Raw genomic sequence first — 13,142 nt, 5'->3', positions numbered from 1 at the left:
CCTGGTTCTGGTATTTATAAGGATCTGTAATGGACACAATGAGTTCCCCCGTTGGTAAATGCAGAGCCCAAAAGCATAAACAGGAGATGAGGAGAATATCAGGGGTGACTCCCACAACAGAGGCTCTTCTAACAAAGGAAGCAAGGGAATTTTATTGTGGAGATTATGCCTATTCATACCAGAGAGACTTGTAGAGGCGGGCATATTCCTGTGCGTGTGCAATTAGAGATCATACTTCTTCATAGAGCCCATGTTTAAATGGTAGGCAGGAACCCCTCCAGGGATGAGAATTTAGCATTATAAGGAACAAAGTTTACTTTGGCTGGTTTAAGCCAATTCCTTGTGGACTCAGTGGAAAGCCTTATTGAGAGAGATACTCTGAAGGGTATTAGCAGTTGTCATTTTTGGACTCTCCTGCAAACACAGGTGCTGGACTTTAAAATTTCTGTGTAACAGCTAACAAAACTTCCCCACCCATACCTTTTACTCCTTGTTCATGAAGAGTTTGGAGAGGGAAATCATTTTGTGGAACACCTTCCTCCTGAGTTAGATGAGTGAACTTCACTTGATGTCAAAGGAAGGAACAAAATCAGTAAAACCACAGCTGAAGTATCCTGTGCAATTGTAGCATTTTGAAGCACATCTGACACAAATAAGATCAGTAAAATGGACATTCCTAATTTGATTAGCCCAGAAAATACAGACTTAACACCCTGCAGGATCCAGGAAAGCAGTTCTGAGAACCAGTCATTTATTCTTTGTGCTTCTGGGGATATTTGTTGAAGCCAGGATGCCTGTTTCACAGTGTTCTCAAGGTACGTTTCAATATCAGGAGTGTTACTATAAGAACAACAAGAAAGTACCCATGCTCGTACAAACTCCTTTCTCAGATACAGTTCAAAGCTAAGGTAGTGCCTGGTAACCAGATTACTAAGGATTCTATTCCTTTTTGCTATGTGGAGATGGCCCAGACATGATTAACACCCTGGAAAGAATACCTAATATGTTATGGGCTCCTACCTCCACCAGGGCAAGAAGATTCTACTGAATGTGTATCAGAATCCATCTTCCTGGTTGTGTTAGTTTTCAGTACCTGAGGAGAAGAAAGATTTGTTTTGGTTCATGATTTCAATCCAAGGTGGAGAAAAACTGCTCCCTTCAGCCATGTATATGCTCACTGGGGCTCCTTCAGATCCCCCACAAACAAGCAGGTATCCTGTCAGCATATGGGATTCCCAATCAATTGTTTAAACTGAGCTCTGAGTCCCAGGGCAAGGTCTCCAGAATTGGCTTCAACCAGGGTTATGTAACTGGTGGCCTTTGGTCAATGTTCTGTTTGTTGGGAGCCAAGGTAAGAGTCTGGAGTTACTGAACAAACCTCTAGAGATTTATGTTAGGAGGTTGTGGACTCTGAATGTTCCAGATATTGAGTCTCAGGTAGTCCATACAAAGGGAAAGGTTTCTGTTACTTCCTTGGCAGGCTCAATCCAGGTATTCCCAGAAAGCCAGAGCCTCATATTATTGGCTTTCCCTTACAGAGAAGGGACATATGTTAAATAATTCAGTGACTACAGCAGTATTGATGGGCTCAAGACAATTTATAGCCTCAGGGTATATGGCAGAACTCAAAACCAAGGGAGGATATGTGGAGTTTCAGGTGGTTACCCTTACTTGGTGCATTACTTTACTGTGTACTATGATGAAAGACCCACTAAACTTAAGAACCATGGAAAAGTTGGTCACAGGTAAAACAGAGGAGTCAGGGTGGTCAAAAGGGTTTTGGGTAACATATCCAAGAGTCCATTAAATTTCTGCCTTATCCAGGGTTGGGGAGATTGTTTTTCTGCCCTTGTGTTCACATGGAAAGAACTATACACTGAAATCATAACAGTTAGTTTGCTGGGGTTTGGCAAAATGTAGCCAAGAACAGACAATTATGTCAATAATAACGTGAAGGGAATCATGTATAGAGTGCCTAACTATTTTAGAAGACAAACTCTCCAACAAGAAAAGTAGAAAGATCATTTGTTGTTAGGCTTTACTTATTTGTTTGATCTTCATTTCCATGGGTCCCAGCCTATAGGAGGGGCATTTCCAGGCTCATCCAAAGTCTTCCAGTTCCAGGATGCTCTTTAGTCTCGTGTGCTGAATCCAGGGAATTACACCTTACAATTTAAGAGTGAGTAGTGAATAAAATTAACACCCAGTAGAAGTTGTGTTCACTGGGTCTTCAGGGAATCCTGACTTATATCCAACCCCCTAATTCATAGGGATTGAAGCATATTTTGGTAAGAGGAAGATTAAGGTTTATCTATCTATGAAAGGTAGCCATCACCTGCCCCAAGTTCATTGTATCTTATTGCCAATTCTGGTTCCACATCAGAACCACTGGCTCCTGGAAAGGATTTCCATTCCACATCTCAAAGAGGCTGAGCTTCCCTTTGGGAATAGCTTCAGTGCAGGTCAGAGAAACAGCTTCCACGAACTTTACTCGTTTTGGAGTTTTGGGGGTTTTTTGTTGGTGGTGTTTTGGTTTTGGTACCAGGGATTGAACTCAGGTACACTCAACCACTGAGCCATATTTCTAGCCCTGTTTTGTATTTCATTTAGAGACAGGGTCTCATTGAGTTACTTAACACCTCATTGTTGCTGAGGCTGACTTTGAACTCACAATCCTCCTGCCTCTGCCTCCCAGGCCACTGGGATTACAGGTGTACACCTGGCTTTTACTCAGTTTTCTTGCAATTGGTCCTTTCCATGCTATCTCCATTGTATTCCAAGCATCTGGGAAACACCAGCACTATCTTTGAAGAAAATCTATCCAGCTGTGACAGTGGGCCTATTTTTGCTTCAAGATCATTTTCTAAATTCTGCTTTTTCTGTTATACAGGGGAAGGCTTCCATCTAAAATACACCTCAGACCTCCCAGGGTGGCTGGCATTACAGGTCCTCTCCAGGCAGCATCCCTGGCTTGTACCATCTTAGCCAATGAGAATACAGGCAGCCTTGTTTGAATGAAGTTTTTTTTTTTTTTTTGTAATATACACCTTGTTCTCATTTTACATAAGATCTCCTTTAAGTCTGGGGTCCTTGTTACTCCAGGAAGCCAGTCGTATAATCACCTACACCACCTTTGTTAGGGACCTTGCTTGCCTGTCATCCACCCTCCTAAAGCAGGAGACATTTTGAAGCTTGCTTTGTTTCCTCTGTGTAGGGGGAGCACTGTCTGGCAGTACTGTTGTTTTGCTTTCCCATGAGGGGATCCAGAGAGGTCAAACAACTCCTGGGTCCCAGAATCCAGCAGGATACAAAAGAAAATGTCTTTTAAATCTAGAACGATGTCATACTTATAGTCCTGGGAACATTAGCTAATAAGGTAGAGGGACTGGGAACGACAGGGTGAATGTCTGCACAGCTTCACTAATTACCAGTCAGTCCTGCATAACCTGTGCTCTCCTTTCCTTGGTTTTTAACCAACAGGATGGGAGAAATAGAGGGCAACCTGCGAGCTCTCTTTAAACCCTGTTTAACAAGAAGACTATCACCTGGTGCAGCCCCTTAACCTTGCCTCCACAACTGAGAGCCATGAAAAAAATCCTGCCTGAGTATTCAGCACAGGCTTGATTTTAGCCATGGCCAGAGGGGATTGTTTTACTCAGGCCAGCTGTTGGTTTGTTTAAGATAAACTTTACTGGTTTGGCTGATAGTTCTTTCCACTCATCCTTGCAGACCTAGGTTTGATTTGAGTCAGGACATTTTCAGGGACAGTTTTAGGTATTATTGGTATTTTACAAAGCAGCGCTGTAAGCTCAATGCTAGGACTCTTGGGGACCTGTACTTCCATCCTATCTTGCTGAAGATGAGTTGTTGGCCCCAGTTTGGCTAACCAACCTCTTTCTCAAAGGGAAATGGGACACTCAGGAATACGCAGGAATGAGTGCTTTAAAACCTTGCAATCCCCCCCCCCACAGGCTCAAGAAACCCTTTTATGTGCCTTTTTTGGTAGCCAATCAAGGAGCTCTTTGACTTCATTAATCTTCATTTTCTGTGAGGGGAGGTAATAGCAGTTGGGTTTGTCCCCTACCCTTGTGAGACAATTTGGGTATTCCCTCCCTCTTCAATATCCATCCAATTTGCAAAATGCACACTACTTCAGTCCCAGCTTTGCTGCTGGCCAGCATGTCTCGTGTTGGAGGAAAGGGAGACTTATCCACAGTGACTTCTTTCTTCCCTCAGGGTTACCTGGAGGGCACCTGTTAAAAGGGCAGCCTGCTTCTTCATCTTCTTCAGCCTTATTTGTTGTTGAAAACCTTGAAGGCAATATTCACAAGTTGAGGAGAGTTAGTTTCTGGACCCACATTCGATTCTGGGAGTTTTCTCCAGACATCAGGAATACCCTGAGATATGAAGTAGGTTCCAAGCACTGTCCCCTCTCAGAAATCCATGAGATGTGTCTCTGAAGACATTCTTTCCACCCTCTGCATGAAAGGCCTCTGGCCTCTGCTGAATTTCCCTCAGTTTCTCCAATTAACTAGGCGTCGGCCAGCTTCTGGCACCCCTAGTGCTCCACTCTGACTTGCCCTGGAACTGTGTTGGGGTTAGGAGGGACTCCAGAACTGGCTGTCCAGCCCCCTAGCTTGCTGCTTACTGGCTTGCTTTCTTGCCTCTGCTAGCACAGCCAACTTTTCTTCTCCTGTTAGTTTTGAATATCCACCCATAAGAGGTTATGGTTGTGAAGATACCCCTTATGAGAGTGACAAACCTTCCTGGGTCAGCATCAGACCTTGGCCATGTGCCTTCCAGTTATAAAGGCTAGTGATGAAAGGCACCTGTACATACATTAGAGGAAAGAACTCCATTTCCTGGTTTGTAATTGGTCCCATGTCTAATGTTGCCGTCAGGAAGAGGTTTGAGGATGACCTAGGTGCAGAGGCCCTGGGAGAGTCCTCCAGACAAGGGGGTTGAGGCTCAGGAGGGTAGAGGACTATTCTCTTCTTAGTCAAAAAAGACTGATTAATTTATATTTCTTTTGGAGTCCCTGATTGTGATGTAAGGCCATAAAGCACTGTTCATAGGGAACTTCATACCACTTCTCTTTCCCCTTACAGATCTAGTTGCAAAATACTATTGCAATTTAGGAACCCATCCTCAAGACCATTTCTCCTGGTCACACAGGAGAAATGTATTGTGGCCAAAGATCATGTTTCTTAGTCACTGACAAATAACCAGACATCCATCAGTGATGGAAACACCCTCACGGGCTGTCTGAAATGGTTGTTCTGAATGCAGATCCCACAAATCTTTACCTGGAATAATTTTTAACTTAGTCCACTGTCAAAGGATTTCAGAGCATTGAAACTGTAAAATTATACAACTGGGAGCAGGTGTTTCAGGATATCAAAAAGCCATAGCTCCCTCTGGAGCTCTAGGATTTGATTTCTTTTTGCCTTGCTGTAGATCTGCCAAGGATTCTGTTCTGAAGCTTTCTGTATTCAGGCATCCCCTACCAACCTCCCCTTCAGCCTGGACTGAGCTCTAGCTGACCTTTGTGTGAGCTTGCCTGACTAAGGGTCTCCTGAACTCTATTACTTCAAATTTGTTAGCCAACTCAAGAGTCTGGCACTACTGACCAAGCTGGGGAGAACTTGCAAACAAAATGTTCAGAGATGCTGAGTCAGCCAGGATGGCAGCAGGTACAACAGGAGATCAGAGTGAAGAAAGGCTTCTCACTTGAGCAGGTAAGGAGAACACTGGGTGAATCCCAGAGCAGTGGCTCTCTAGGCAAAGGAAGCAGGGTATTTTACTGGGGAGACAGAAACCTGCACTTGTCATCACATGTGTATACACACAGACCATGCTTCTTCCTGTGTTGCACATTTAATATGGCAGGCAAGAACCCCTCAGGGCAGAGAATTTATCAAGGTTATATTAGGTCACCTCTAAAGAGGGACTGGGCAGTTTGGGCTAGTTCCCCATGGTCCTCTCCAAAGGGCAACAAAGAATTTGGAAGATGGTGGCAGTCATCAGGGGAAGGTAGCAACTTCACCACCGTAAGCATAAGTGCTGGACCCCACATGCATCCCCAAGATGAGCCAGCTGAGATATATGAGAGGAAGTGCCCTGCACCCTCGCTCTGGCAGGGCCTCACCTGGGTGCAGCATCCAAGAGATACTTCTCATCTGCACCTGCTGCTGAGATGGCCCTTTCTGGACCTAAAGATCCCCCAAGTGGAAGAGAAGAGCTTCTCTACCTAGTCCCCTTCCCTGTGATATTTAGCAGCTTATTAAGAACTAGTGCTCCTGAAAAGATTTGACCAGAGAAAGGAGAACAGGAAAGCATTCTCCTTAGACATAATTTTGACCAAGACAACAAAGTCATTCCATCTTTGGTACAGCCCATCACCAATCTAACATGTGAATGCATCACCAGAAAATATCTCAAGACCCTAACACTGCTCCCTGGCTCCTGGCCTCCTGTAACTGAAAACTTGTAGGATCAGGAAGAGAGGCAAGAAAATCCTAGACACAAGCAAATCAGGAAAAAAAAAAAAAAAAAAAAGTCCATGGGGGCCTTCTGCAGCAAAGCACAAGGATCTGGAGAAGACTGATCAGGGGTCTCCCAGTCAGGAAACCTTGACCCACCTTCTTCCTGCATGAGCCTGCACTGTAAGCTAAGAGTCATCTGCACTTTCCTTCTCAGGGCTTTTGAGTAGAGGCAGGGAATGCTGGCTGTAGTCAGGAACATGCCATCTCAAGGGTAACAGGTAGGTACTATACAACTAGAAAAGTTCTTCAACCTGTTGGTCCTACCTAAAACTGGCCAGGACCACAACACATGGTTCCCTATTCCCTTGATCCTTCTTATTTTATAGTGTGAAATCAGGATTAGGGTAGAAGCCTAGAGGATGTCTCCTAATGATGGAATGTTGTCTATCTGTGCTATACAAAATAGCAGCTCCTAGCCACATGTGGGCACTGAACACTAGAATTCCCAGTGACCCAATAACTGAACTCCAAATGTCTGTAACATTAAGATAAAAACTTGGGCTTCACGAACCAGCTCCCAAGTAGGAACTTTGAAGGCTTGCTCTGCCAAGTTACTAGGTGTCCAGAGTACCTGCTGTAGTAAAGACCACTATGGAAAGCCATGAGGAATCCATCTTGGTGTCTAGATTAAAAAAAAAAAAAAACTGGAAGTAATGCAGTGGAGTGGAGGCCTTTAAGTTGCTTTGTGATATTGGCCAAGAGCCCAAGGCCCCTCTCTGAGGCTCCTTTCTTGATCTGTAATATTAAGGGCAGAAAGAAGGATTAAAAAAAAAGAACACAATTATAAGACTAGGGATCACCAAGGCCCTGTCAGACAACTTGCATTGTCTAAGCCAGTCTACAACCTGTATCTGGGACCTGGGAAGAAACAAGCCAAATAATCAGAAGAATGGGAAGAACCATCTTCACTTCCAAGGAAGGGCTTTGAAAAGTATCCCCCCTCTTCAAAGCCTTTCCGCTGTCTCCACTGTAGGTGATCATGCTATCCCTGTAATAGCAGTACCACTTGTGAAGTAGGATGTACTGTACATGCTCTACCAAATAGCATTCCAGCCAGAAACCCATTTTATAAGAATTCAAGGTTCTCGTGATGTACGTGCAGGACCCAGTCATACAAAGTGTCCGCTGTGAGAGTAGGAGGCTAGACCTGCAGCCTCACGCTGACTCCCGTGGCCTTGGGTGCTTAGAGTAAGATGTATGCAGGAGGAATGCCACTCTAGGGCAGCAACATTCTCGCCAATGCCCCATACACAGGATAGTAAATGGGTATGAGATTTGATGTCCTTCCCTCTAACTCAGGAAAAAGAACAGTCTTTATCAAACATTTCTATGCAAGTGTCATTTTCAATCATGTCCCTTTCTCCCAGAATATCACATGCTGCTTCTCTTTATAGGAATGGATGTGTTTGCAGAATGTCGTTAGCCTGAGAGTTAGAAGTGGGGAACGGCAGGGCCTGCTGCAATTTTAAGGCAGATTGCTCAAGCTCCTGAGCTGACTGCCTCACAGGGCGATGAGTGTCAGAGATGGGAGACCCCTGGCTCATTATGTAACCACTCACCCCCTACATTATTGAGGAAGACATGAAATTTGAAAAGAGACCTGACAGTAAGTGCTGCTAACTCCCTCTCCAGGCTCTGCACAACCCAGGGTTGCCTAGGCTGCAGCAATCAGGGGGCACCTCCAGCCAAGGGGCTCCATGTATCTCTTTAGACCCTGCACTAATTTCCACCCATGCTGTGGGTGAGTAGGCAGGCATGGGTACTGGGTCAATGTACACCACCCTAGACAAGGTAGGTGCTTTTTCTGCTAGCTGGCATTGGACAACCTTGGTCAAATTATAGCTTTGCTAACCCAAAACCTCTATCTGTGTTCATGGATTAGTTCAGCAATTATGAGTGGCTTTTTTTTTAATCTTAAGGAGGAAGATAATTGTAGACTAAAGTGATTCTCTCTGTACCTTTGGCATTTCACCTGGCACTTGCTTGCCATTCTTGGGTTTTCCTATTTATAGAACCTACCACCATCGCCTCAGGAGTCACTGACATGCATACCCTCAAGGAGCTACCACTGAGGAATGTATGAGGAAAGAAGCAGCAGGTGGTAGTCAAGCCACTTCAAATGTGGCAGCTCCCATTAAGGAGCAGTCTTGGTAGGTTTGCATCTGCAAACATCACCTTGCTTCACTGTGACCCCATACACACACTTTGAGAAAGACAGCGTCCTTATCAGCATTTCACAAATGAGAGAATTGAAGTTTAAGGAGGACCAAGAGATTTGCACTCAGGTCCCACATGATATGGTAGGGCTGCCCTTGAGCCCAGGCAGCCTATCGAGGAGAAAGTTGGGGGATTTTTTGTTTTTGTTTTTGAACCCAGGAAAGCCAGCACTCTGCTTCGGGGGCTCTGCAACATGCTCATGACCCTGTATTGCTGCTAAGTGCCCAGGCTCCAGAGCAGAGAACCAGGCAGAGCCTGGGGCAAGGTAGCCTGGCTTTTCATGAAGGCCTGCTGCCCTGTTCTTGGCTAGTTTCTCTTTTCATCCACCTGTTCTCTATTTCACAGGCTTCTGCAGAAACTCCTGGGCTCCCAGACAGAGGGGGCTCTGATGACTTCATCCTGGTTTCAAAAGAAGATGAGGCGGGCAGTGCCAAGGGGCACTTCTCAGGTCAGGCTCAGCCTCTTCGCACCCTAAAAAGCACATCTGGGAAAAGCCGGACCCTGGCCTGCTCTCCTCTGGTTTTCTCAGATCCCCTGATGGGCCCAGCCTCAGCATCCTCCAGCAACCCCAGCTCCAGCCCTGATGACGACAGCAGCAAGGACTCTGGCTTCACCATCGTGAGCCCCCTGGACATCTGACCACAGGGACCCAGTCTCCCCCTCAGGGGCCTCCCTAGGGGAGACCCCTCTGAAACCAGTGCTGCTTCCCCAGCATGCATTTGGCATTGGTACAGCCCATTGGAACCCTTTAGAAAGAAGCAAATACACCTATGTTCAAAAATGCAGACAGGACTTTCTGGGCCCTTACCTTCACCCCAATTCTTGCTCTGAATTAGAGCCAGACTAAGTACCCAGAACCATACTCTGAGAAAAGACCAAGTCACAATCAGAACCACTTTTCCCCATCTTCTCCCCAACTGAGAGTGTCTGACAATGCCATCAGTTACCTTTAGGAGGAGGTGGACAGCTTCCTTCCCTCAAAGCGTCAGCCACCAGGAAAATAGTTGATATCAAGAGTGCTTTCTCTGTAGAAATCTGTCTCATATTACTTAGTTCCTTCCTAGGGAAGCCATATAGCAAAGCCAAGTGCAATAGAATGAACTAGAACAAGGGATTCCAGGACATGGAAAAACCCATTACTCAATTACTGACCTTTCAAAGTTATTATTTCTAGAAACTGGGTCTAAAGTTAAATCACACCATACCTCAAAACAACTTTTAAGATTCTTTTGATTTGTTAAAGAAGACATTTAAAATCCTCAGACTAAATAGATTTTGGCCTTATAGTTCCTCCTTAAACAATTGTATTTCACTTTTTAGAATCTTTTACAGAAAACAAGGTCACTTTAAGCTATCTTTACTATACTGACTTCCTAAGTTGCAAGAGTATTACTATCCTTGAATTGAAAAAAAAAAAAAAAGTGACCCTGACTCTAAGGGATACACATCTTTCAGTCAAAGTGTCTCTTGTGTCAGAGCTGTATTTTACTGAGAAGTAAAGGGGGAAAGCCTTGTTAATTCCTTTCTAGAGTCAGAACCCCTTAGTGGCCTTATGGTAGCAGTGACAGGGAATTGGACCTGGAGTCCTTTCTCTAGGGAGCAGGGCTTCCTAGAGAACATTCCAGGTGCTGGGACGTTCCCTCCCTGGGAGGGAGGAAGGAATTGCAGGGCCTGTGCTCAGCTATGAACTCCTGTGTCTTGGGCACCACCACCAAGACCAGGTCTGACGTACTGGTACTTTCCTGGGCTTCAACACAGATTGGAGACCACCTCCCTCAGCTGGCAGTTTAGGAACACACAGCATCACCTAAGCTGTTTCTCTCTGTAAATAAAAAGGACCCAAGAAGGACACCTCTCCCCTGCACCTGAGCAGGTACTCTGCCAGGGACAAGTAGGGACTGCAGATGGACATGGGACCTGTTTTGCTTCCCAGAGTAAAGAGCAGCCCTTGCAGGGAGGCCTGGCTCTCCTCAGTAGATGGCAGGGGCAGTGGCAGCTTTCATGGTAATTTTAAATGAAAAGCTAAGTCTAAAAGAAGACTCCATTTATGTCCCTCCCACCGAAAACCATATATTTCTCTACAAACAAATGTAATAATGACATGATTTCCCACTCGATCTCTAAGAAAATGGTGATGACTCTCAAGTCAGCTACTGCAGAGGTGGTTCTAATTAGCTCTACAATTTGCTCTTAATTAACAGAAATCCCCTCTCATCAGCAATGTGAGGTTAATGACTGGTTTGGCCAGATGGAGGGGTGTCTGTCCTTCCATGACTGGGCAACTGCTCAACAGTTGCACCAGTCAGCTCCCTGGTACCCAAGTCTGGTCCTCTCAGCACCTCTGAGTAAACTGTTCCGGGGCATGTCCCTGTGGCAACATTTTGTAAGCTCTAGGTCTTTGTGCAGTAGGCAGCCACATACCTGTATAGGGGTCACTTTCTCATAAAGGACTTGGGAAGGTGTCAGAAGTTCAGTTCTAAGAAGTACAGAATTGTCCTCTGCTCACTCCCACATCTCCTTTGCCCTGGGAAATAGAGGGATAGCTGGGTGTCACTGGCCACACAAGAGCCACTGCCACCCACCAAGCCAAGAAGTTCCCTGCCATTGGCTGGGCATTTAATCATCACCAGAAATTCTCAACCCTGTACATATGCTAAGGGAGGGTCCTCTCCATCCTGTACTTCTGTGCTGGTGCCACACGAGCACTCGGAGGTGCTGCCTCTGTGAGCCCACTCCCTTCTCAAAGGAAAGGTAGGAGGGGAGCCTGTAATGCAGCACCAGCCTCAGACCCCACCCCACAGGTTCAGAGGTAGAGCAATGTAGGAGTAGTGTTTTTTTTCTAAGTGACTTTTTTATATTATTATTATTATTCTTTGGTGAACATCATTTGCATTTTTTATTAGTTACAGTGCTACAGAATGTGTTCCTTTTTATTATTTTATCAGGTACTTACATTTATATATTTTTTTAATCTTGGACATATGAGGCCTTTTTGTTTTTCTTTAACAGTTGTGGTAATCAGTGGAATTCCTTGCATGTTGTGATTATTAGCAGTTACATTTTACATACATTAAGCTTAGATTAATTCCTGCTGTCATCCACTTTTTTTATACATGTCCCCATGTGTTTCATGCATTCCTCTCTAATGAGAAATCAATTAAAATTATCTGTGCATTACAGACTAGAGGAAGAAAATCAACTTACTTTGCCTTATATTGTATGTATGCCAAGGTCATATAACACTTTAAACATTCAGCTATACTCGATTCTTGCAAGGATGAACTCCCGCTTATGTTCAGTGCCAACTGCAATCTGTAAAGAAGGACAGCACTGCAGAATGAATGTGCTCTGCCCTCTCACATGTGACTGGACTGACTCTAGGACACTGTCCTTTGCAGCACTGAGGAAGCTGCCACGGAGCTGGGTGCCTGCCACTAGCAGGAACACTGCCTTTACTTTGTCAGAGATGCTGAGTAGACATAAAGCTCTGACAGTTATAGTTGATCCAAATTTATCAGGAGACAGCATGACAGGTTATCATTTTTGTTTTTTAAGAATCACCAGTACAGGTCATTCAGAACAAAAGAATGTATGAAGGACTTAAGTCTCCAGCTCGCTGAATGGCTGTCCTGTGAGTGCAGAGCTGGTTCCATTGCTCCTCCCCAGCAGACACACACCTGGCCCTGCCCTGTGTGTTCAGTGCAGGAGCAGCAGAGAGCTTTGGGGCAGGGAGAAGCGGCTGCAGGAACAGGGACAGCAACTGGCCAGCCAGGCTCCTTCTCACTGGCCAAATCACTTTGTCGGTGTTAACTTTCAGTAGCTTCTTCTAGTGGTGGTAGTTCATGTAAGCAGGCTGGAGACCACATTGATATAAAAAGTTGTCATGATAACTTTTCTCACAGTGGCATAATTCACTTGATTTATAGAATTCCCAGTAGTGCCCTCTACAGCATACATACCATTTTTCTCATCCATCTTTATGCTGTAACTCATACTGATATAAGAAACGATTTATCCTTTTGGCAAAGTGATCCCACTCAATACGGTTATAATAAAAGACTAATGTGAAACTGACAGTGTAGCTTGACTTTTTCCAGGTGGGGGTGAATACACATTGAGGTCAAGTGCAGGTATGGACATGGTCCAGCCCCCAAGCAGAGGTCACACAGCCTCAGCACTGTCTTGGTCTCACCTACCCACTGGAGAAGACCCAGGACTCACACTAGTTGCCATCCTCTCCAACTCTGGCAAGTTGCTTAACCTCCTGGGCCTCGCATTCCTTATCTACAAACTGAAAATTCTAGTAGTCACCCATTTCATGGGGTGATAAGGATCACAGAGGATAACTGATTTAAAGCATGTAGCACAGAGAAAAGCAGG

General features: G+C 45.0%; 1 protein-coding gene across 8 annotated transcripts in view; it reads left to right on the top strand.

Annotated features, from left to right (window-relative positions):
* Positions 1–12,832, top strand: part of Tbc1d5 (TBC1 domain family member 5) — a 524,655-nt gene extending 511,823 nt beyond the window's left edge. For 6 of the 8 annotated variants that reach the window (XM_076842587.1, XM_076842568.1, XM_076842553.1 and 3 more), the window contains 2 exons: positions 5,604–5,738; positions 9,108–12,832. In XM_076842587.1, coding sequence (XP_076698702.1) covers positions 5,604–5,738; positions 9,108–9,401 — 429 coding nt within the window. In that variant the 3' untranslated portion in view covers positions 9,402–12,832. The remainder of the gene's footprint in view (positions 1–5,603; positions 5,739–9,107) is intronic. The other 2 variants (XM_076842680.1, XM_076842637.1) reach the window with 1 other exon arrangement.
* Positions 12,833–13,142: the final 310 nt, after the last annotated feature.

This window comes from Callospermophilus lateralis, chromosome 1, assembly GCF_048772815.1.
Source record: "Callospermophilus lateralis isolate mCalLat2 chromosome 1, mCalLat2.hap1, whole genome shotgun sequence".
Classification (NCBI taxonomy): Eukaryota; Metazoa; Chordata; class Mammalia; order Rodentia; family Sciuridae; genus Callospermophilus; species Callospermophilus lateralis.
This window is presented reverse-complemented; position numbering and strand designations above follow the sequence as displayed.